Source organism: Phascolarctos cinereus, unplaced genomic scaffold (assembly GCF_003287225.1).
Source record: "Phascolarctos cinereus isolate Bilbo 61053 unplaced genomic scaffold, phaCin_HiC Scaffold_2;HRSCAF=192, whole genome shotgun sequence".
Taxonomy (NCBI): Eukaryota; Metazoa; Chordata; class Mammalia; order Diprotodontia; family Phascolarctidae; genus Phascolarctos; species Phascolarctos cinereus.
Window position 1 is genome coordinate 89,096,477 of NW_027555625.1, and position 13,174 is coordinate 89,109,650.

The 13,174-nt window shown below is 39.6% G+C and overlaps 1 protein-coding gene across 8 annotated transcripts in view; it reads right to left on the reverse strand.

The window, feature by feature from the left end:
• The window catches only part of THADA (THADA armadillo repeat containing), a 443,253-nt gene that overhangs the window by 386,168 nt on the left and 43,911 nt on the right, over positions 1–13,174 (reverse strand). For 7 of the 8 annotated variants that reach the window (XM_021001256.2, XM_021001255.2, XM_078149496.1 and 4 more), the window contains 2 exons: positions 9,958–10,116; positions 7,376–7,533 (listed from right to left, as the gene is read on the reverse strand). In XM_021001256.2, coding sequence (XP_020856915.1) covers positions 7,376–7,533; positions 9,958–10,116 — 317 coding nt within the window. The remainder of the gene's footprint in view (positions 1–7,375; positions 7,534–9,957; positions 10,117–13,174) is intronic. The other variant, XM_021001257.2, reaches the window with a different exon arrangement.

Sequence of the window (13,174 nt, forward strand, 5' to 3'; positions counted from 1 at the left end):
TTGTTTTCTCTAGCAATAAATGCTAAGCAGGCAGAGGAAAGTCAATGTGAAAATCCAACCCAACGGCTTAGTCCAACCTCTGTTCTAAAATTACAGAGGAAAATATATGCTAAGGCCCTGGGTAGAGGAAATTCTTACAAATCAGTACCTCTTCACATCTGGCCCTGAGCATAGGGGTGTCATATATCCCCTGGAAAGCTCACCAACCAAGTCTATCAATCCAAACCCCTACATTAGGAAACATCAAGCATGAAACTCAGACACACTCGAGTCAGGAAGCCGCATGATAAGGTTGCCTGCCCCGCTCACTCCTTAAGGGTCTCAACTTACATCCCTCAAAGGTGGTTTTATCTCTGCCTCTTGTACAGGGATATTATGAAAGAACCTTTCATTGTGTGATTACACAGGAGGAAGGAACTTTCACAGACCTCTGGATACATATTAATTTGTAAAATCAAACAAGGAGAGGACAAAGGCAATGGAGGTGTCGTGGTGGAAAGATCATGGTGGCTGTGAATCAGAACAGCTAGGTTCAAATCCCAGCTTGGACACTAGGAAGCTTTATGAGTGGAAAAACTTAACCTCTTTCTGTGCCTTAGTTTCTTCATCTGTAAAATGAGACCACTGGAACAGATGATTGGTTAAGTACCTTTCAACTAGACTTCTCTGGTTCCATTAACATGGTGCCACGTCAGAAATACTTAATTGGCTCTCCTTACAGCTAGCACGCTCTCTTTCCACTGCAACCAGAGTTCCCATTTATTCCTCTCACTACCTTCCTACTTATTCTAAAATTCTGATATGTGGGTCTGTAACCTAAAGTCACAAAGGTCCATAGCCTATGGAAAAAAAAAATTAGAAGAGATCCCAAATGCATTAAGAAATAGAAGAATCTTGCCTCGGTTTTGCAGAGAGGCCTCCTCATTTCAAAGCTCATTATCCTGTTAAAATCGAGTTTATGCTCTTCTGTCAAGAAAACAGTTACTAGAAGGGAGAGGAAGGCAATGACTGTTCTTACTGTCCCTAAGGGTGGTTTATCCTTTTTTTTTTTTATCCCAAAGGACATTCAAATCTCTGCCCTGCCATTTATTCTGTTTGGAGATTCAATCTGTAGTTCTGCCAACTGGGTGACTGGTCTTGGGGTCCACGAGACAATGCTAGCAGCAGAGATGAAGCATTACTGTAAACACCACCAGGTACAGCTTAGCCAGATTCAGCGGAAGCCTGACAGCAAAGCTTTGTGGGAGGCTGACAGCTCCTTCCAAGAGAGAAGTTTCATTCCTCATGAACTTCAAAGCAATGACACCTTTTAAAAAAGTTTTTTAAAATTTTATCTTAAAATTCTTAACTTAAATACCAAAAGAGAACATTTCCATACATAGTGCAGAACACAAACATATTCAATATAAAAGCATGAATCTCTATTTCATAGCACTTGCTTTGAAAGAAAAAAAAAGTATATGATAAATTCAAAACTGCCCTGCTTGTCAGTGCTTCCTTCTGAACTTCATGCTCTCTTCTGTGCATTTAAAAAATGTTATAATGGCCCCCCATTTTTTCATGGCATCACTCCTACCTCAATACCCTTTACCCTATCAACAGCCAACTAAAAGTGAGAAAGAAAAGAAAAAATTAAACCTTCATAAAAAAATAAGCAATCAGCAAAACAAATCCATACAAGGACCATATCAACAAACATATGGCCCTGCACTCTGGTTCCCACCTTTCTGTTAGAAGGAAGGTAACATGTGGGACCACAGAGACATGGCTGGTCAATACTTTGATAAGAATTCTATGCTCTTCCAAAACTGTTTTTCGTTACAGCATTGTTGTCTTTATCCAAAGTGTTCTCCTGGTTCTGCTCAATTCACTCTGCAACAATTCATACTATCAACCATTCTCTGAAGTCATCTTTTCTGTCATTTCTTATGGTGAAATTATATTATATTCATAATTTGTTGAGCCATTCCTCAATTGTCTAAAATGCAACTGAAGGCAACCCTTTAAATTCCAGTTCTTTTCTTCATCCATTCGTCCTCTCTCCTCTTTTAATTCTTCTTTTAGGATCAGGAAATTAATTTTGCTTGTGACCATTCCCTCTCCAGTATTATTCTTTCTCTTAACTATCTTTGCTTGCATTTCTGTTGAGTTTGATGTATTTCTAAACAAACTGGTATGTATGTATGTGTGTGTGTGTGTGTGTGTGTGTGTGTGTGTGTATTCAACCCTCCTCTGTCCATTTCAGATAAGAGTGAGGTTCATCTGAGGCCCACCCCCACACACACTTTCCTCCACGTTAATATATTCTTTTCACATACCCAAATGCTGAGAAGAAGCAAATCTGACCCCCTTCTTCCTCCTTTCTACACTACCAGTCTAGTCCTCCTTTTTTACCTTTCCTTCTGTTTTTCCTCTTAAAATGCTTACAACAGATCCAATTTCTCCCCCTCTCCCCAGAACCTCTGTTTTTTTATTTAATTCTCTCAATATCCTTTGATGACATTAAGGTTCTGAAGGAACATTTGCTTCTTCTCCCCCTATTAGAATGGTCATTGGTTTCTCTATGGTCTTCTCTCCTTTTCAGGGATTCCACTTCTTGGGTAAGGTTTACCAGATTCTCTTCTGATTTTTCAGCCTTTTCTTAATTTCTTCTAAGTATTTACATAGGCCTTGTAGAGAATCCATTTCTTTTTTTTTTTTTTACTGTGTCTCTGCTTGCAGCTGCCGCAGAATCAGATTTGCAAAAATTTTTGATACTAAATGGTCTTTTTTTTAATCTATTCATCTCTCCAGCTTTAGTTCCTGAATTAGAGGTTTGTGGTAGGGCTGTGCCCCTTGCTATGCCCCTGTGTGTGGTGGTCAGCCCTGTTGGCGCTTGTCCTGGGTCCCCCAGATTCTTGGGTTGACAACTCCACATCCCAGGTTTTGCCATCATCAGACAGGAGGGGCATACCTCCTGTTCAGGCAGCCATCTTGGCAGGCAGTCCAAATTACTTTTGGGAAAAAAAAAAGTCAATGAAGCTATGAAACATTTGCCAATCCTCTTGGAAATCAGCAAACAAACATTTATTAAGCATTTACTTTGTGCCAGGCACTGTGTCAAGCACTGGAGAGACAAAGCAAGACAAAAACAATCCTTGCCCTCAAGGAGCTCACATTATAATGGGAGAGACAAGATGTGAACAATTATGTACCAACAAGATACATACAGGGTAAATTGGAGGTAATCTCAGAAGGAAGTCATTAGAATTCAGAGGGATCAGGAAAGGCTTCTCACAGAAAGTAGAATTTTAGCTGAGACCTGAAAGCCAGGGAAGCCAGGAGGCAGAGGCAGGGAGGGAGCTCAAACATGGGGGACAGCCAATGAAAATGCCTCGAGTTAGGAGACCGAGTGCCATGTACAAGGAACAGTAAAGATGCTACTGTTACTGAATCCTGGAGAACTTGGAGGGGAGTAGAATGAGGTATCCAGGAAAACAGGAACGGGCTACATTATGAAGGGCTTTAAAAATCAAGCAGCATTTTATATTTGACCCCACATGTGATAAGATTCCACTAAAGTTTATCAAGTAGGGGTTGACATGTTTAGATCTGAGCTTTAGGAAGTGTTCTTTGTTAGCCAAATGGAGCACAGATTAGAGCAGGGAGATGAGGCAGAGACACCCACCAGCAGGCTATTGCAATAGTCTAGTTTTGAGGTGATGAGGGCCTGCACCAGGGTAGTAGCAGTGTCAGGAGAGAAAGGGGCATATATGAGAGCTATTATGAAGGTAAAATCAAGTAGGGTTGACCAATGGATTGGATATGTGGAGTGAGAGAGAGTGAGGAATTATGGATGATACCTAGACTTTAAGTGGGTGACTGGAAGGATGGTAGTGCCCTTGACAGTAATAAAGAAATTAAGAAGAGGGATAGGTTTTAGGGGAAAAACAAATGAGTTCAGTTTCGGACATATTTTGTTTAAGATTATCTACAGGACATCCAGTTATAGAAGTCCAATAGCCATTTGAAGACTTGAGAATGGATATCAGGCAAGAAATGAAGGCTTGGATAGATAGATTTGCATAATAAATAAATCACCTGCATAAAAGTGATAACTGAATCCAGGGGAGCTAACGAGATGACCAAGCAAAATAGTATAAAGGGAGAAGAGAAGAATGCCTAGGCCAGACTAGCCAGGACCCAGATGAGAATCCAGCAAAGGAGACTGAGAAGGATCTATTAGATAGGTAGGAGGAGAACCAGGAAGGAGCAGTATCACAAAAACCTAGAGAAAAGAGATATCAAAGGAAAAAGGATGATCAACACTATAAAAGGCTGCAGAGAAGTCAAGAAGAATTAGGACTAAGATTTGGCAAGAGATGATTTATAACTTTGGAGAAAGCAGTTTCAGTTAGGGATGATGTTGGGACCCCATACTAAAGAATTAACAAGAGTGAGAGGAGAGAAAGTGGAGGCACCTATGGTGGACGGCCTCCTCATGGAGTTTAGCAACAAAAGGGCAGAGAAATAAGAGACAATAGCTAGCAGAGATGGATGAATCAACTCAAGGTTTTTTGAGGATGGGGGAGAGATGGGCATGTTTGCTGGCAATAAGGAAGCAGCAAGCAGACAGAGATCAAGTGAAGATAAATGAGACAGTGGAGATGAGAGAAGGAGACAGGATGAAATGAGATCACATCTGCAAGCAGATAAGGTAAGAAGGACCATCTTTTTATGTGAGACAGGGGTGAAGACAAAGTTAATGACAGAAGGCATCTGAGTGATGAAAGGTGGAAGGTAAAGGTTCTCAGTGAATGACCTCAATTTTTTCAGTGAAATATAAGGAATGTTCTCAGATGAGAGGGGAGGAGGAGAGGGAACCATTGGAGATTTGAGGAAGGGTAAGAGGGTTTGGAAAAGCCACATGTGGTGAAAGGGATAGTGAATTAATTAGGAGAGTGTGAACAGATTGCCTTGTGGAAGTGAGGACCCAGTTGAGATTACATGACACAAATTTGAAGTAGACTCCCTCAGTTAGGTTTTGTTTCATGATTTTCCCTGGCTGCATTCAGTAGCATGAGAACAGGAGTGAAAGTAGCAGACGGTGGGAGCAATATGAGGCTGGCACCTAGCAAGGCCTGATCGGCCACAAGATGAGGGGGCCTGGACTCAAGAGTAGAGAATAGTGTAGAGTTGAACTGGATCCAAGAGAAATTATGGAGGTCCTTACAGGGTTCTTATACTACATTAAAATCATGTCTTCAACTATTTTTTTCTTTTTCTTCTCCCTTCCACAACAATGAATAGAAGACAACTTAGTAAATACACTAAATAACTACAAATAAATATAAGGATCCAATCAGTACAACTTTAAATGATACCTAAGATCATGACAGGATGTCAGATTTGAATTCAAAGGGTATCACAATTTTTGCACCAGAGTTAGGGTCGTCTGTGTGACCAAAATACAGATAAATGTTACTTTATGTAACAGACAGACTTCTGAACAGTTAGTTGTGTGACAATTCAATTTTTGTAAATAAAATCCTATTTTAAATACATAAGTAGAACATTCCAAAGGAATCTACAAGGAACACTTATGATTAATTGGTGGCTCTCTACCCTCCGCATTTCCAATCTGGCTACTCCTGAATCAGGTTTTACTAAACTGGTGCACACCTATACCTAATGGACAATAGATTCAGAAACAAAGTTTACCAGTGTCAGCACAGGATGACCCTAAACTCCAACTGCCTCACTCAATGGTAAGCGGCTTCTAAAATATCTATGTCTAAGATTATCTCATGAACTACAACATAGAAAAATGACCAGTCTCTATTACAATAGAAGCTACCGTCATGCAGATAAAACAGGTACATTTTATGTAGGAAGCCAACCATAAAGAGGGGAAGAGAAGTTGCTGTTCCATTTATATGACCTTCCCATTTTTATGGCCATCTATTGATTCATAATTGTAGTAAATGCATGTCTCCATAATGTGCTCTTCATAAAAAGATTCAAATACTGAGGGATACATAAAACATTATAGGACTGTAAATTTCTCATAATGAGTACACTGGTTCAACCGAAAGGTAGATTATATATGAGAACAAATTTTCTTTCTCAGCTATGGCGAAAGAAAAATAACTTTCTCTTATATAAAAACCAAAACATAGTACCCAGTCACCACACCCACATGTGAGAACATGTGTGGTACATACAACACACATACCCGTGCACACATAGAGAGGCTGTTTTCACAAGTCCCAGGAAATAAAAGATGAGAAGTGCAGAGAATGGAGCATTCGAACATGTTTACTTCTTAGCAAGATGGCAAACCCTGGTGAGGCAATCATTAATCATGGCCAGATTCTACCCTGAAGATGTTGGCATTGGCACTGTGGCCACTCAGCCAGAACTGACTGTAACACTAGGACACAGATGCCTGTTTGATTTGGAAGGAAGCAGGGTACACGATGGGGGGAAGCATAATACTATTCTCTCCACTTCTCTATCTCAGGGCCTCGCAACATTACAGAACCAGCTGCTAACCATATGAAAATACCAAAGTTAGAGACAGTGTGAGAATAAAAATATTGTCATTATCTCCACGGCACTTCTCACATACTACCATGAAATGCGCAGGGGAATAACAAAGTACAGCCACATACTATATACTATTATTTATTTTGTTCTAGAATGCTGTAACACCTTGGGAAAAAGTAAATATTTATTTTCATTTGGAAAACATTAAACAGAAAATACATGTTGCATATCTTTGCTGGAAAATCATTTTTGTTGAAACCATATGGAAAGGAAAGGGGAATCAATTAAAAACAGAAATCTAATAAATCCAAAATATTTCCAAATGAAATGCTTGTGGTAAGCTAATTTCTTGTAAACACTGCAGTCAAGTCACTTGAACAGTCCCAGATGGCGAACTAACTCTGTGGTCGTAAGCTAAAAGTCAGCCAAAAAAACTACACTTTTATTATCTACATAGTAGGAAACATGAGATTCACAATCAATCAATATTGTACTTTTTTTTTTTTTGCAAAACTCTCAGGGCCATATGAAGTTTTACTTCATAATAGGCAAAGTCTGCCAAAACCTAAATTCTGGTATAGGAAGAAGGAAAACAAAAGTTAGGGTGATGAGTACTTTTATTAATGTACTACTAAATCAAGTTCCAGGAATGTACTTTTTAAAACTCACAGTTCTGAAATGCATATACAAAGCAGCCATCATAAGTCTCCCTTAGTTATTGACTACATGAAATTTTACTGAATAAAAAGTTAAAACAATGATGATTTCTAAAATTAGCTTGTGAGTAAATTTCGGACTTAGGCTCTGCTCTGAAATGACACTAAGAAGAAAAGAAGAGCTTTCCTACCTGCTCCACTGTCACTAATCCATCAGGAGCTTCGGGCACAGACTGCAGGGGCACAAGTTGGCATAACATGCCCAGGAGCAGAGCAACTTCTTTCATGCTTCTCCAGCAACACACCAGCACTGCCTGAGCTGTGACATCACATGACTGCCCTTCTTTACCTTAAAAACAACAACAACAACAGCACAAATAAAATTCAGAAACAGACACTGAGTGCCCACTACGCTCACATCACAGGGCCGAGGGCAGAGTGCAGTAATAAAGAAGACAGGCATCCTCACTGACCGTTTCCTAAAGATGCCTGCTCTTGGAGCCACAGGTGAGGAAGTAAGACATGCATACAAATGACTACCTACAAATTAAAATCTGATGAAGGGCACTAGAGATACACGAAAGTGTTGACAAGGAGAAAAGCATTTGTGGCTGAGGCGTTTGGGAAGACTTCATCGCAAAGGTAGCCTTGGTGCTGCTAACGCTTGGTAGCACAAATGAACTTTCAGTAGGAGAAGATGGAGGGAATGGGTGGGGAGGAAGATGTAGAAATGGAAAATAGAGTGAACAAAGGTACAGAGAAAAGAAAAGACTAAAAGAAGAATTCATGGAAGAGCAAAGAGATAAATACAATCTGTTACATTATTAAGTGTGAGAAAAACTTTATTGTGAATGGTTTATGAATTATCAGATTAAGTAAATCAATGCCTTATTTTTCAAATTTATTTAGTTGTTTGGAATTTATTTAGTTTCAAATTTATTAATTAAAAACTATCAGCAAACTTAAGGTTTTCCTCTGTAAAAGAATAGTTTTCTCAATCTCACAGCCAAGCACAAGGGATTACAAAACGCACGTCACTATCTAATAATATGGTCCAGGTGGCTTTTACATTGGAAAGAAGACAAGATAAGCACATCGAAATCAAAATCAATTCAAAGAGAACCCAGAATCACATTTCACAGAATCTGAGAGCTGGAAAGGACCCCTGGGGCCATCTAGTCCAACCCATCTGTACCCAAAAGGAATCTCTACTCTAACATACGCATACAGATGCACATGACACATCCTATTAGATTGATACTTCAGCCCTACCCTCAATTTGAAAACTGCAATTTGCATTTGCCGATTTTCTCAGGGATACATTCCAAATTGATAAACAATATTTTCTACGATGTAGCAGCAGCCCCACCTAGAGGAAAGCCAAGACATTCCGGAGCGTTGCTCGGATCCTTTCTCTATGCCACTGAATCCTACAGCAGCAAGCCCACAACCATTTTAATCTAGCCAGTGCAGGTGAAAACCAATAAATCCCTAAGAAATTCCCAACTTCTAAATATCCTTTTACAACATGACAGGAAGTTACATAACGCTGCCCAGTGATTAAATGGAAAGTGAGAGCTGAAACGCTGGAGCCTTGACATAACACAGAAGTTCCCATTCCATCCCAAGGAGAAAGGTTCACTTTCCTTTAAAAGTCAGCTTGATTTTAATGACTCCTGAAGCAGATAATAAAGAAACATAATGCTGGCAGGAGCTGTACGCTTCTCCAACAACAGATGTCCATCAGTGCCTCACCAACTTAGCCGGCAGGAACCCTCTGCCAACTCTCCCATCACAGCCTTATTTTTAGGCTTTCAAGACAGATTTCATAAATCAAGACTCTTTTATTAAGGATTCTTGTATGCTGCACTGGGGAGAGTTTTCTAAGCACCTTTACAGAGTCGCCCGTGGACAGATCTTTCCTAGTGCCTCACCCGGGACAGAAGTGACCCTGCATTCGCCAGGCTAGATGTGGAGCTCGAAAACACGGCCTACCAGGCAGGACAGGCTTCCAGTGCTGGCCCAGTAATACACTTAGTCTCTCATCTGAGGTCCAGACTAGCCGAGTTTGGAGAGGCCTAGCCCCTAAAAAGCTGACCAAGAGGATGTGAATTTTTTTAATCCACAGCAATTCATAAAGACTTTCTACAAAGGCAGAAAGAGGTTGTAATTTGTAACGGTGGAAGGAGTACCCATACCAACCAGTCAATTGAGTCACAAGCATTTCCTGAATACTCAACTCTGCCAGGTACTAGGGAGACAAAAATGGTTCAATCCCTGCTTTCAAGGAGCTTCAATTCTATGGGGGAAAACGAAATTATAAGTCCTTGAAGTAAGTATGTTGCATGGACATTTTCACAATTAAGAATAATGCAAACACTACTTTCTAGAAATGTTCTGGTTAGAATAACAATAATAATAGTAGTAATAATAATAATATTAATAATGATACTTAGACTTAAAGGTTTGCAAAGTTATCTCACTTGATCCTCACAATGACCCTGTGAGGCAGGTGCTATTATTTTATAGAAACCGAAGTTAAAAGAGGTTAGATTAGCCCAGGGACACACAGATGGAGTCTGAGGCAGCACTTGAACCCGGGTCTTCTGAATTGCAAGTCCTTCTCTCTTGCCACTGTATCACCTGAGTCCCTTGTTAGACCTGTAGCCTAACTCCATGCTAAAAAGATGATAAGTAGAGTACATTCACAGTATCATGGTCTACTTAACAAGCACTCACGCAGGATGAAATCTCTAGCCCACAGTTGCATTACCTTTCATTTCTGCAGACGTAGTAATCATTGGCACATCCGCAGTTAGGACCTCAAAACCAAGACTGTTATGTTTTTTTGTCATTTTGACCTGGCTGAAATAATCGTTTGTGTCTCGAGGCTGAATCTCATTGAGAATCATCTTCAAGCGACTTGCCATTTCTAAGACAGAGAGATGATGATATGTGAAATTGACAAGTCAATGGCTTTCATGTCACATCCAGATCTTCCCCTAAGGGTTCATGGCCCCCAAAAGCATGACAACTCCATCCAATGCTCCATTACTCACACTGAGAAGAAGCCAGGTATGAATCAGCAGGATGAGAAAGGTATACGTGTGTGGGCACTTATGCGTATGTGAATGAGTGCACACCAGCAGCACACACAAGGTGGGGCACAAACTGGACAGCAGAAAGGGAGGAAGGACATCTTCAGGGCTAGGGACGTTCTTTAGCAGAGGCTCTTAACTTTTTGTTTGTCATGTAACATTTTAAAATATACTGAATGAAAAACAGAGGATTATAAAGGAACTAATTATACTGAAATGTCAATATCTAAATATATATATTTTAAAGTTCACAGGTCAAGAATCCTATATGTCCTTGAATTAGGCATGTTATATACATACCATGTCTCACAATTAAGGCCACTGTAAATACTACTTTCTAGAAATGTTCGGGTTAGAGCCACAACCTCTGACTCACCGCTAAAAAAGAAATCCAAAGCATTTTCTGAATATCATGAGTAAGACTGAATGTGAAAATAAGAGCATCAGAAAGAGAATGAGAGAGATAATCAGAGAGAAAATGAGAGAGAATGAGAGAAAACAAGAATCTGAGAAAGAACAAAATAAAAGGAGAATCAGAGAGGGAGGAAAGGAGAGGGAGAGAGAGTGGGAGAGAAAGTAAGAAAGGGAGGGAGAGAGACAGGGAAAGAGAGAAAGGAAGGGAGGGAAAGGGGAAGGAGAAGGAAAGGGAAGGAGGAGAGGAAGAGAGGGAGGAAGGGAGAGAGAGAGACAAGACAGAGAGAGACAGAGAAAACACAAGACAAGACAAAACAAAAGAGGAGAAGAGAGCATGCTGGGGAGTGGGGGTGTGTGTGTGTGTGTGTGTGGTGTGTGTGTGTGTGTGTGTGTGTGTGTGTGTGTGTATGTGTGAACTCCACAGGACAGAACTGGAGTGTGCTAGGGACAGTGGAAGAGGGTGTGACCTCAGTTCCAGCTTGAAGACAGAGGTGATGCCTCTTGTCCCTGTGGGCAGAAAAAGGCTGTGCACACTTGAAGGGGACAAGTCAGCTCTTGTAATGGAAAGAACATTAGATTTGGAGTCAGCAGACTTGCTACTAACTAACTCTGTGACCTTGAACAGATCATGTGACTTTCCCTGAGCCTCAGTGTTTTCATCTGGAAAATGAGGGGGTTGGACTACATCAACGGTTCTTAACTTAGGATCCACAAACTTATTTTTTAAAAATATTTTGATCCCTGTATGTCAGTATAATTGGTTTTCTTGGAACATATGATTCTGAGGAGTCCTGAGGCTTCACCAGACTTGTCAAAAGGGTCCATGTCACCAAAAAGGTTAAGAACTCTGGCCCTAGATTAAATGATTTCTAAGGTCCCCCTTCTCACTGATTCTATGTTTCTACAAAAGTTATTTATACAAGGACTTAATAAAATACTTGTATAGCAGCAAAAAGTTAATTACTTCAGTCATATATATGATTGAAGTGATTTGTAAAAATACCATTTACAATCAAATTTGTTAAAAAAAATTAACTAGGACAACTATAGTATGTAATTGTGTACTATGTATTCTTATATCTGATCCCATGATTTAAAAAATACAGCTACTATAGCTGAGAAGGGACTGTATCCCTGGGGTTAGTAAAATTATAGTTCATCTCAGCTGTGAGAAGAAAACTCACTTTTCCTTTGAATATAATTTACAGATTATTTCTGCAAATAAATTAGATTATTTTTAACTTTAAACTATTATTTTTAATTTAAATTTAAACTATTATTTTAAACTATTAAACAGTTTTTAAAACTAAAATTGTTTCAAATTTTTAAAACTGTACAGATACTTTATTAAAGCTATATTTAGATTTAGCATACACTTTTTTGCAGACGCTTTATAGTTCTAAACTTGGGATGCTATTAAAATTAGATTGCACTCCCTAAGAAACCACTAGCTAGGTAATGGTAAAAACTGACATGACAAACTAATAATCAATGAACAAACATTTACTGAACACCTGCGTTATGCTATGCACGGTACCAGGCACCAGAAGAGATAAGAAGTATCACAAGCAGTGTTCTTTGTGACAAAAAAATTCCCATTTTATACTCATTTGTGATTTTACTTAAATTTTCTCCTTTAGGCCTAACGCATTTCTGAAGCAGACAGAGAACAGGGATGATTTATTAAAGCCATACAAAAGGCTATGGGCCAGACAAATGAAGGAAAAGAAGGGGAGGCTACAACAAACATAAAATACTTGGGTGTTCTGGTTGGGTACTATACTGGGAGAACCCTGTGGGAATTTAAAGGTTTCGGTACAGGCAACAGCAAAAAGCCATATCAATACAGAGTTTGAGGCCTAAAGATGTGTGTTGTATTTTAAATTCCTTATCAATGAGAAAAAGCATTTTATTTATAAGATAACTTTCATCTTATTCTTATTATAAACAATAATATTTATAAGAACATAGCAATCATTCACTCTATCCCCAGCCCTGCCCTGCCCCCCAATCTGCCCCATCCACTGGAAGTACCAGACAGTAAAACCCAAACCAGGGAGTGCTCCTGGCAGCAGATGCTAGCACTTATCCAAGGCCAACCACTATCTACAAACATGGTTGTTTTCCTCCGTTGTTCAGAAGAGAAAGAAAAGGGCTGAGGTTTAGTCCCTAGGCAGACAGCAAAGCAAGGAATAGAGTCCAATCTTGGGAATCTCAGTATCAAATTCTTTTCCAGCTCATTTTTAGCCAAGATTAAGATGCAATATTTCCTGACCAAAGCACACATCTTGATTTGATAGGGATGGCACCAAATTAGCCTAAGACATCCCTCCCATGTTTATTGGCTACCCCAAAAATGGTGCCTGTCATTTGAGCTTTGAGTTACATTTAGAAACTTGGCACCAGAGGGGTGATTCAATCGTATTTGACTTCAAATCCAAAAGAAAAAGTCCTTCCTAGTTCTGTACTGATCCAAAG